We start from the raw sequence: 12,590 nt of genomic DNA, 5'->3' as shown, positions 1-12,590 counted from the left end.
CATCATTCACTTGCGTTAGTTTCATATCATCTTTCACACAGTCCATCCACCTTTTCCTCGGTTTTCCTCTCCTCGTACTTCCCTCCACATTCATTCTTAATACCTTTCTCGTCACATGACTTTCATCCCTCCGCATCACATGCCCGTACCATGCTAGGCGATTTGCCCTTACTTTTTCTGTTATGGGTGCAACTTTCAGGCTTCCTCTTATATACTCATTCCTTATCCTATCCATTCTCGTCACGCCACACATCCACCTTAACATTCTCATCTCCGCTACATGCAATCTCTTTTCATCCGTCATCTTTAGGGCCCAACACTCTGATAATCATCTTTATACCTAGTAATCAATTTTTCTTGCTTAGCTATACCGGGTGTGGCCTGTAACATGAGCAAATAATTAAAACAGATTTGTACTCCTCAAAGGGTGACACTTTTGTTCGATAACTTAAGAAAATTATGAAGTCTAGACTTCCTATTTTTTATACAAATAAAATATTATCTTCCATGTACGCCATCATCATTGTAATTGACGTTGCTTGTCAGGTCTCAAAAAAAAATATGCAATACATTGCGTTTTAGCATAAATTTTAAAGTGTGCTAGAAATCAAAACACGTTTTTTTAAAATCGCTGAACAAATGTTGGTCAGTTTGAGTTCAGCCTGGTTTAATTTTTTGCTTCTGTTACTGGCCACACCCGGTATATCATTAGCTAAGAATTTACAAATGTCCCTAAGTAGGTACGTTTTGTGTCCTACGAAATGTAGTATATATATTAAGTAATATGTATATAATATAACGAATTGTAAGCTGAATAAAATTGTAGCAAGTAGAATAATTCAATCCCCCGTGGCTACAGTACACAGTCGTCGTCGCCACTAAACTAGTGCGGTATAACTTTGTGGTAAACGCGAGTAGTTATACGTTATACGCCGCGCCGGCTGCGGGTGGAAATTTACTCCCATTTGAAAACTGAAATCAGAAACCTTGTACGTGTATTTTAATGATGAAGTGGTTTGGATGACGTCTTGTAATACTAGAACAGTTGGAAATAAAGGTGATATTATCATCTATTAAATAATAAAATAGTTGCACTACCTACTTTCAATTTGCTATAGTTAGGTTCAAAACTCTCTAGATACTTGTTATTTATACAGGTGCCGGCAAACTGCTTGAACCTGTGACTAGGCTTTTATGGCTCCTCTACACGATGGCCCAACGTAGGCCAATCTAAGGGACGCAGCTATGCGGTGGCATGAGATAGCAATATCACTTGCTCCCTCCAACGCATAAATGCGTCCCTTAGATTGGCCTACGTTGGGCTATCGTGTAGAGGAGCCATTAAGGTCCTTTAATTCTATCATTATTTGCGCGACAGAGATGGAAATACAGTACAAAGTTACACTGTTGTTGTTGTACTGTATTTCCATCTCTGTCGCGCAAATTATGATAGAATTAAAGAAACTCAAAGGCAAGGTCACATCTTCAAGAAGTTCGCCGGATACCCGCCACTAGTTAAATATGTACTTCATGTAAATTTTAAAACGTTACTACTTTAGTTTATTTTACCTAGACAAATTCACAATATCATAGATCGTAAGTCTACCGTTACCTCTCCCGAACACGGTAAGATAGGCTCACGTAAGTGCTCCTGTAACATTTACACTTTGGATTAGAAAAAGAAGTATATTTCTTCATAATTATATATATTCACAGCAGATAGATTGTATAACACCATGAGTGTATCAGGTCCCAACCAACAGTAGTCAAATGAGAGTAAGCGATTTTGTTCAGCAGTGCTAGTTCCGGAAATGGATAGTAGTTATATTGTAATCGTTGTGGTTCTTAAAAAGTTACTTTTAACAAAATGTCATGTATTATTCCAGTTCAATTTATACTAACACTACAATGGCATGCATAAATATTATTATGTGTAAATACTGCTCGGTAAAGCGTTAGTGCATTTGATGTATAACCATGCTGTATTGTAATCACAAGAGTTCCCTACACTACACTATACCTCTCCTTCCTGAATCAAGTTTAGTGTGTAATGTTATAGGCGTCCATTATTCCATGTTAGAATAAGCTGACTATATCAAGTTCTATTTGTAACTTTTGAAAATCCAAATACATAATTACAATGATTCCATATCAACGCGGCGTTAATATTACGATGATGATGGCCAATTCTTGGTCAATTCTTGTGTTGCAATTACGGAGATCGAATCGAAGGTTTTCTTACGGATAAATACTTAGTTGTGAATTTTTATAATGAATGGCATGAGTAACCGAGACCGAAAGAGACATACGAAACCGATGATTCAAAAGTTAGCCCCCCCCCCCCCCCTCTAACTTCTGAACCAAAATATTTGCCCACATATTTTTTTCTTTCGGAGCGATTATTTCCGTCATATATTCACTTTATCAAAAAATGGTTGTTAGAGACCTAATATCCAACGTTACCCCACACCATTGGGTTAAAGTACAAAACTTTTGTATGGGAAGTACAGTAAAAAAAATTTTTTTTCGTACTTTTTATTTTACCGTTCTGTCGCCATGCATGACTTATGTATCCATGCCAAATTGCAGCTTTCTAGCACTAACGATCACGGAGCAAAGCCGTGGACGGACGGACAGACGGACATGGCGAAACTGTAAGGGTTCCCAGTTCACTACGGAACCCTAAAAAGGAAGTATGTTTATGATCGTGAGTGTACACGAGTGTCTCTGTGGAGTGTGCGTGCGTGTTAGTGTGTGTACGCCGCTCCCCTGAGGCAGCATGCGGCTAGGAATGATCAGCGCACTAACTTCATTTACCTGTTTCCGGGACTTCTTGATCATGGGCTGCGGCTTCAACTCTTCGTCGGAGAAGGCGCGCGTCCGGGGGTCGAAATCACGACCCGACGACGCCATTGAAAATGCTGGAACATTACAAATATCAAGTTTAGCGCTACAAGGTCTTTGTTATCTTTCTAGTATTTAGTTCTAGTTACCAACTTTAAACTATATTTAGATACCTAACTACTTTTTAATTATTTGTCAAGTTCTGGAATAAAAATGTTTTATTCCAATTTTGATAAATGCTAGCATATATACCCCGTTTTTTTTAGATTAGATTTTTTTTACCTCAAAAGTAGTGGTAATAAAGTTTTTCTTCCGAAATGCTGGGGTTCCTATGATATCTAATATTGCGGTACAGTCACCTGCAATAATATGTTACACAACGAAGGCCGCAAACATATCTGACACGATCTTATTTGTAGAGCCGCGTCACATATTTTTGCGGCCCTCGAAGAGTAACATATTATTCAGTGCATAATTACTCAGATTTAATTTTGGAGGATAAAAGTTACCACTACTTTTAAGGTTATAAAATTTCTAATTTGAAAAAAAAAAGATCTACCTACAGTACAGTTGTGTCGGAGGCCAAGTCTCATTTTGGGTCGCTGAGCCAACGGAGTAAGTAAGTAAGTACCTACAGTAAATGAGAACGTGAATTAAAGAACTAGAAAAGAAATGAAGATTAGTTGAAACTTACTGGAATCGGCGGGTGAGAGCGGCGGGTTGATGGTGTCCGGACTCATGCAGTCGGAGGGCGAGGGCGAGCGCTCGCGCTTGGTGACAGGCGCCTGCAGCCCCAACGCCAGCCCCGCGCCCGCGCTGAACGCCGAGCCGCCCAGGTGCGCGCCTCCCAGCGCCTCTCCTTGCATGCCATTCTCCGACAGGAACTCGTCTAGGTCCACGTACTGGAAAACCACAGAGCGGACACGTCACGCAACGTGCCACGTGTGGCGCGGCGCGCACGTATTGACGCGCAGCATAACACTCGCAATCATATACCAATTTATATTTTACAATAACAGAATTATAATTATGTAAGTAGATACAGTCGCTGTATGCAATTCGCTAGCAGTATTTAACCCTAAAAACTTAGGCTACATTAATTAAAATTATAAAGGTAAACACGAGGGATGGGTGCAAAAGGTGAAGCGTGAGGCGGAAAGGCGGGGAGGGTCAGAGCGGGAAGCTTCTCTATTACCTAGTGCGAGCGGCAGCGACCAGGAAGCTGGTGAGAGACGCACACAACACGCAACACGCAATAGGTAATAAAGTTGCGATTACTGACTTCCTGTACCTTGAGATCGGGATCATAGGGCAGCGTCTTGTCCCATAAGTTCGGCCCCAGGAAGGCGGCCTGCGCCTCCCATAGTTCGTTGTCATCTTTCTTGTCTTCGAGCGTGTCTTTATTGTTCACCGACTTGCCTGTAACAAACAAGACGTAGGCCGGTCACTGATGAGCCCGCGTCCGCGTCGCAACCCTCCGTCCGTACCGCCCCGAGGCGACAGTCGCGACTGAAGCTAGCCAACAACCTGGCCGGCTCCAATACGACCCGACTGCGCCGTTATCATGGCCCAAATTACCATACTCAATTTAATTCAAGGTAGTTTTACAACAGTCTTAAATTCGTTTAATAACTACATACCTACTCTAATGGCGGTAAAGATTGAGTGATCGACGCCGGCATAGGTTGTTAACTAGCATTTTTAACTACTGGACGAATATAGTAAAAATAAAAATAAAATACAAACATTCCAGACAAAACATATTTATCATATTATATTTAACAATAGGACATTGGATCTTATTAACAATGGAAATTATAATCGCAGTGCACCAAATGCGAGCAAAAATATTAAAACAATAATCGCACCAGCCAAAATCTTGTAAAGCATAAATACTTATTCTAAAAATGCTAGTAAATCGAAAAATCATCCAATGCAATTTGTTAGTAAATAAACCAACAGGTACTGTAGTCTTAAATGTAGTATATAGTAAGCAGATATATGAACGCATATAATTTTCTATGATATTTTAAGTTTTTCCGATAAAGAACAAAAAGTAGATACGTAAATCTTGATCGCCTGTACTACGCTGATCTTCACAAAAAATAGCTCTATTGGCTTTAAGTCGCGGTAGAGACGACATCGTGTCGCTGCCTCGTATTACACTACACATGACAAGCGCACTACATCCAGTTGGCTTTCGTAAAAAAGATTACCTACAATTAAATATATATATACTTAGCTACTCTCTACATCGTCAATACATGTAGAAATAAAATGCAAATGTAATGACATCATTACTTCTATGGATACGATTGTTCTTCAAAATGTATTAATAACATAGTGTCGACACGCCAATCGTGGCTTTATTAGATTAATCGCAATTCGAGCTAAACCGAGCGGATAGATACATATAATATGTAACCAATTAAGTACAAAGTTGCCAGATATGGATCAGGCGAAAGGCTGATTGGATTTCGTTCAAGTTGGAACAACAGATCGAAGAGAAAGAATCAAACAGTAACACGTGTACAGGAATGTAACGGAGAGGGCTGTTGAGGGTGGTGGTGGTGGTGGTCACATGGCGGGGCACGTGCTGAGTAGGCTGCGGAGCGCGGCGCTCTGCGACGGGCGCGGCGCAGGGCGCGGGGCGCGGGGCGCGGGCGGCTCCAACACGTGACGGCTCACGCGCGGCGAACACCTCGCACCTCGCCCGTACTTTATTCGATCCTATCCTATCCTATCCTACCTAACATCGGTCTGTACCTTCACGTGTGCCTTAGGGCGTGTGCTTATGCACACAAATAAACACCCAGAAACGAACTTCAACTTCATAAATAAAATCGGAATAACAACTTTGGTACCGTGAGCGCAGAAAACGTATAAAATTATTTGTCTGTTTACTAAAAAATACAGAACATCTACTAACATTTACTATTAAATTATGTAGATAAATTCTAAATAAGTATAAGTTTTAGCTTGAAAGGGTATTTTAGGAAGATTATTTTTCTCTCGGCGTCTAAATGCTAAATAGCCGCCGTCTTAAAATGATAGTGTCACGAGCACGTCATAAAATGATAGGGTCAATAAGTAGAGTACCGCACCATACGAGACGAATGCAAAGGTGGCTCAGGCGGCGTGTGCGCAAACCGCGGGCGCGTAGCGGCCTAAGGCGAGCCGCCGCATTAACATAGCGTGTCGTCTCTACCTACTAATCAGTAATCACAGCTTTTTTTTATTTCTGCCGGCACACGTCAACATTGCTAAAATAAAGTAGGTATAGTGGCTAACGATACTAAGCATAAAATACCCTACTTCCTACACATCATTATTACAGATAACTCAGACTAGTAGTTCGCCCCGAACTGAGAACTTTCGGTTCGCCAAAAAGATAGATCGATCGAATCTACATAATCGGCAAGGGATCGAAAATTCGAAAAGCGCATGCGATTTATTGCCCTTAAATAATATAGGTAGATTTAAGTCACCATAGAAATTAAAATAAACTGTATCTGTGGTATGCCGTAGTATTTCTTGTCAAATGTCAAATATTTATATTATGTTTATTTTACTTAAAATCTTAATTTATTTTATTTTAAAATCGTTATTTAAAAACCAATATTATAAACGTATAAAACGAGCACTTTCATTTGATACCAAACTCGACCACACTTTCATGCAAATAAAACGACCAGAATATCAAGACCCCCTCACAAATAGCTTTTTGGACTTCTAGGCTCATCTAGATCCATAACCCCTTGATAGAGCCTGCTCATAATTTAATGACAAAAATATAATGCCCTCAACTACAAGTTTACCCAATTTCATTGAAATTAGAACAAATATACTTAAGTTATTGTCTATCAAACTATCCTCTGATAGTTCAGCTTAAAAACATCGAAATGCCGGGACGTGCCCCTAGCCAGCCGTGTGATCCAAGTTGAATGTAAGAACTTCAATTCACTTCGCTCGCTCGTTCGATAAGAATTGAAAGATTACTTTAACCGGATTTTTTTAACCGGTGTATTATGAATTATTTTAGTTTTTTCCTATACAGTTTCCCCATACAGTATTTATTACTATTTATTTATGGAGGTCAAACGCTGAAATTACTTTTCTTGTATTCAAATTCAAGCCTCGCACAAAAATGTTTGATTTCCATACAAACTTTCAACAACTTTTTTACCACCTTGGGGAATAAAATTTCAAAAACGCTAAAATAAGTTTTATTGTCTTTTAATAAAGAACCTATTTACGAAGTTTCCAGTTCCTAGCTAAAGTTAAATTTTAAACCTGATACAAACTGTCAACCCCTTTTTAACCCTTTAAATGATGATTTTTTTAAACCGCTGAAATAACTTTTCTTGTACTCTAAAAATATGCTTTTATACAAAAATTCAAGTCCTGCACTATTGAAAGATATGAAACTTACATTAATATCTAGATGTTTTAGTTTCTTAAATATCTCGCACGGTCGGAATTTTTGCTTGTATACATTTTTACATTTACAACGAGATGGCGTTTCGCGTCCATGTTCAAAACAATGTAAAAAACAATATATATCAAGGTCACGTCTAGAAATCATAAAAACGCATACATTCTCGATTAATAAAAAATAATATAGTAAAAAAAATCCGCTATATTTAAGTACAATGGCATTACAAATCTAGGATACTTAATCTGCTCAACCCTGAAGTCAAAGGTTCTGGGGTAAGATTCATTGCAGGAGTCACTTCTTAAACAACTTTTTTTTCATTTTATGTTACACAGAAAAAAAGGAATACATAATAAACTAAAATCTACCTAACTATTACAAAAATTTTAACTTAAATTAAACTAATCCTAAACGAACTATACTCACATCTCACTACTCATCCTTTAGTTAACCACCTAGATTTCTTAAAATGACATATTTAAGTCAATCCGAATGTACGAGTAAACGACCGATGTTGGCAGTCTCAATAGATTTCATTATAGAGTAATTTATGAGAAAAACAAAAAATAAATAAACATTTGTTTTATGGTGATAAGCGAAACCAACTCGCTCTTGGCCGGTTTTTTTCCCACTATCCCCATTAATCATTTTGCAGAATTACTAGTTGTAAATAAATGGACGAAAAGAACTTGCAAACATTTATTATAGCTCAACATATTTTCAAATACCTATATCTATAACATTTCCCGGTGCACTTTTTGCAATAAAAAGGATCTAACTGTACCATTTTCTAAGCAGTAGTCACTAGATCTGCAATCTGCCACGTTCGACGCATTTACTAATTAAGTAATTAGCATTATTTCTTCATCTGAGAGACATATTTCTACTCCTGATAAATAAATAAAACGTCAATATGTTTGAGACTTGATTATCTACTCATCTAAATTGACACCCTGGTCTACACACACCAACTTGCCCCTCTATCATCCCTGTCGTCCCAACTCACCCCTCAATACATTCCTACTCAACCCATATGTTAAAACTATTATAATAAGGAACAAATAAGTTATATTTTTCTGTTTTAACTAAGCCTCGCAAGTATACAAATGATATCCGAAAGGTTGATGAACACTTACTTTGTCTAATGACACAAAAAACGAAGTAAAATTCAGACAAAAATCCACTGCTTTTGAACATCAACCTTGGCAGTGATTTTTCTATTATTAATCTTATGATTAGGCTACAGATGAAGAAAAAATATGTCTAAAACAATAATAAAATTACTTTAACAGCATCCTGAGCCCGAAATTTAAAGTAGCAACTGAACACAGAAATTTTGGATTCGCATCCCTACTGCCCCCGCAATCCCTACTCACCCCATTTTACGGTACTTATTGCTCTGCAACCATTATCGTATCCTAGTCGTATCTACTTTTACATACCTACCTATAAAAACCTATTTAATTCAGGCTTATGTTGATAATGATAAACTGTAGAATTTTATAATATCCCTTTTGGGATTAGCTGCGGCAGATTTTGTTTCGCGTCGAATGTGTCTGCTCCTAACATAAACAATGAAGTTTGTATTGATACGTGATCGTCAACAGAAACTAGTGACACAATAACGATCGTGGGAGTCGCTAGACACGCGAACGCGCGGCGTGCGCGCGAGTTTCCTCGAGAAAAACCGCGCCGCAGTCGGTTCAGCGGACCGGCGGAGGGGAGCGCGGAAACGGGAAGTGTCTTGTTGGAGTTACGTGCGCCCGCGCCCGGCCCGGCACGCTCCACTCGTGCGCACAATGCGCCACACACCCCTCTCTCTTGTTGCACAATACGACTCTAACGCTGCACTCGCTTTACTGCCTTACACAATAATATACCTCTACTGCACTTAATAACAAAAAAAAAACATTAACAATATTAGCTCATCATGAAATAACCATTTGAGCCATTATGGCTTCAACAATCTACGAAGAGTTCGAGAGGCTTTATACCTACTTAATTTCATTTAATACACACATAATTAATAACTACACTGCGAAATCTCTACAAAATAAATCTAGTTGTGATTTACTTTCGTCAGTAAAAACTCACATTCGTGAGAAAAACAAAATACATAACAATATTAGCTCATCTCATCTCATTTGTTTTTAACAGTTTCGTGAAAGTCCCAAGATGTCATCCATTTGAGAATGCTGACATCACTACCTACCCAAAACTAACCTGTCCCATTTATTAAAAGAATACATTTTTCTATTTTATAAGCGTTTCTTAAAAAATGCCACTCATTAATTTTGTATTTTTTCATTAATTTTGTATTATTTCTACTCAGAATCACGAGCACCTTTCGATCCTAATGGGATAAAAAAACATCCCAAGGTTTTTTCCTATTGTGTTACCATTTCCCCATATACTTTGTATGGCGGCAAAGATAGATATAACTCCGTAATAGATGGATACAGACTACGGAAAAAACGTGCCTCGAAAATCAAGAAAATTTGATACTCGTTCAGAAGGCGCTACTAGCTTTGGCCCACTGTCGTATAGATGGCGTTGACGGTTTCGTTTGTTATTTAACAATTTTAACGCATATCAGTGAAAGAACATGGGTCAAAATCATAAAAATAATTAATGCAAATAAAAAAAAACATTTATCCATATTTAAATACATTTTATCGTATTTTTATAAATCTTCATTTTTAGTTTTAAAGTGTGTCGCCAGATGGCAGTGAATTTACTGGGGTTACAAAATTTACTATGACAGTACCGCTCTAGTATAAGTTACTCTATGATGGCGGTAACAAAAAGGAAAGTTTGAAAAATGTATGGAAATTTTGGGACACTTTTTTTCTCATAAATAAGGATGAAAAGGGCTCGTGATCCTGACTAGAAATAACACAAAAGTGGCAAAAATAGGTCACATAAAAAATGGCAAAAAAAGAAACGCTCATATAGGGTTAAAGTTATTGGTACCTACCTATGTATTGGCCATATATTTGTTATCTCAAAATATTGCACTACCTTCCGGTTTGAAATGGCAGAGAAAGTGTTGCCAGAACAGTTAACAAGCATGCACCGCGCTCCACGGGGCCCCCGCCTGATGACGACGATGACGTCAGCACTCTCACTTTCCTGAGACGCAGCTGTAGAAAGTGACGTGGCGACCTCCCTAAAATCTACGTTGTGCATTAATCATCATGCTAGATAATAGTCATTACAATAATCAAAATACTTTTCGTTAAAATATAATATATACTTAAGTATAACATTTTTGACAGACGATACGATTCGAAAATAATAAAACTGCATTTGATACATGTGGCCTTCCAGAAACTCAATTGTAAAATAAGTAGGTAAAGAGCGTAAATATTTATATATGTATATAACACATATAACATTGATAAAATTCCTTTATTTCATTTCATGCATATTGCACTACCTTCCGGTTTGAAATGGCAGAGAAAGTGTTTCCAGAACAGTTAACAAGCATGCGAGTACCTACGAGTATAATGCATTTGACAAGAACACAGACGGATGATGGAACCGTCATAGTAATTTCGTATTAGCCATTTTACCTGCAGTAACGACATACAATACAATAGTTAAAAGTACAGTTTCATGTACAGAATTAACCTAAACTGTAATGTTGAGTATCCGCGAACAGCGACGCTCGGTGCCTGCGGTATGTATTGCGATCGGAATACTGCACTGCGCAGATGGAAAGCTGTTGCGTAATCGCCTCACTTCCTACTCGGGAAATATAGGTGAGGAGTGCGAGGGAAGCGGGGTGCGCGTTGGGGGGAGCGGGAAGTAGCCGTTGCTCTTGCGCAACGGAGAAAGCAAGCGTTTTCCGGCGGCGCGCGATCATTTTCGTAAACGTGTGAATTGAGCGAAAGTGAACGAGAAAGTAGAAGCCTCGGCGCGCGTCGCGTCTCAGGCGTTAGTGGGCTGGTGTTATATTACGGGTTTGACCGAATCAAAAAAAATATCTGCTTGAATAATTTATAAAACCATAATAGTGGCGCGGTGCCTTTATTACGTACATTACTAAATAATAAAGACCAAATTTATCGAAGCGTGACGGACCCATGAATTTAGGACTAAGACAATAATAATAACAATTACAAATTTATAAACACTTCCAAATACTAGGAGTATTTAGGGTAACGAAGATTAAATAGTTCGATGAGGATGGTCATTACAAAGTTACAAACAAAGGCGGACATTCAATAACGAACTAGGTGAATATTTTACGAGTTAAGCCGTCCTGATCTATGTTCATGGAAGCCACTATAGTGACAACAATATCACTGGTAAAAAGGCGGATATTTATCTGTCTCTACAAACACTTCGATCTAAAAAAGTATTTGATTCAAATAGTTACAGGTAGTTTGTAACAATAAATTACTGCCGTGCTATTAAATCTCTAGAGAGTGTTCAATACCGACACGGGAGTTGCGCCTTTCGTCTCTTATCGTATTTAGTTACGTTTATAAAATATCGGCCGATTATAATTTCTACTCGTAATCAGACAAACGTCCTCCTGTTGAGTTCCGCACACAGTAAACCAGTATTTTGTTGGGCGTGCATATTTGTTCAGCTCCGCCGGTTGAGGCATCACGGACTACAAAAAGCGTTTAAATTGTTGTCGATGTATTTGAATAAGAAATACCTAATAAGTGTGCAAAATTACATCACAACTGTGTTACTAAAGTCAATACACTATTAGGAATCATTTTTATTACTGAAAACCTAAGTACTTATGTACATAGTAGGTACTTACCCTGTGTATCTGTGTGTGTACACACCTAGTTATATGTTTACATCACGTTTTTAAGTAAACTAACAAACACTGACCACATAAATTAATACCCAATACCCACGCCATGGTACCTAATAGTCCTAATACCCAATACCCACGCTATGTACCTAATCCTTTATAAAATATGTACCTAGTCAAGTTTTTGTTTTGAATCAACCACCTAATCAGGTACCTACATTTCCTCAGAAATTAAGTGACAAAACTAGTTTGTTAGGGTTCCGTACAAAAAAAAGTACAAAAGGAACCCTTATGGTGCGAGTCTGTCCGTACGTCCGTCTGTCTGTCACATTGCTAAATATCTCGAGAACTACTTTAGCTATCGATTTGAAATTTGGAATAGTTATGAACAACGCTAACCCAGGCATCTTGGAAGTGTATTTTTTGAAAATTATTTTCTTTAATTATGGAAAATACCCAATTTGAAGAGCGGGCAAAATTTCAAACACTATCAGTTACCAGGTCAAGTGGGATATAATTTAAAAGAGCTCA

The 12,590-nt window shown here is 38.2% G+C and overlaps 1 protein-coding gene across 9 annotated transcripts in view; it reads right to left on the bottom strand.

Moving 5' to 3' along the window:
* Nucleotides 1-12,590, bottom strand: part of LOC134754400 (hepatic leukemia factor) — a 205,550-nt gene that overhangs the window by 10,642 nt on the left and 182,318 nt on the right. For 4 of the 9 annotated variants that reach the window (XM_063690709.1, XM_063690712.1, XM_063690713.1 and 1 more), the window contains 3 exons: nucleotides 4,127-4,263; nucleotides 3,539-3,746; nucleotides 2,809-2,921 (listed from right to left, as the gene is read on the bottom strand). In XM_063690709.1, coding sequence (XP_063546779.1) covers nucleotides 2,809-2,921; nucleotides 3,539-3,746; nucleotides 4,127-4,263 — 458 coding nt within the window. The remainder of the gene's footprint in view (nucleotides 1-2,808; nucleotides 2,922-3,538; nucleotides 3,747-4,126; nucleotides 4,264-12,590) is intronic. The other 5 variants (XM_063690710.1, XM_063690706.1, XM_063690711.1 and 2 more) reach the window with 3 other exon arrangements.

The sequence above is a fragment of the Cydia strobilella genome, chromosome Z (genome assembly GCF_947568885.1).
Source record: "Cydia strobilella chromosome Z, ilCydStro3.1, whole genome shotgun sequence".
In the NCBI taxonomy this organism is placed as follows: Eukaryota; Metazoa; Arthropoda; class Insecta; order Lepidoptera; family Tortricidae; genus Cydia; species Cydia strobilella.
The sequence above is the reverse complement of the archived record's forward strand: the minus strand, read 5'-3'. Positions and strand labels throughout refer to the sequence as shown.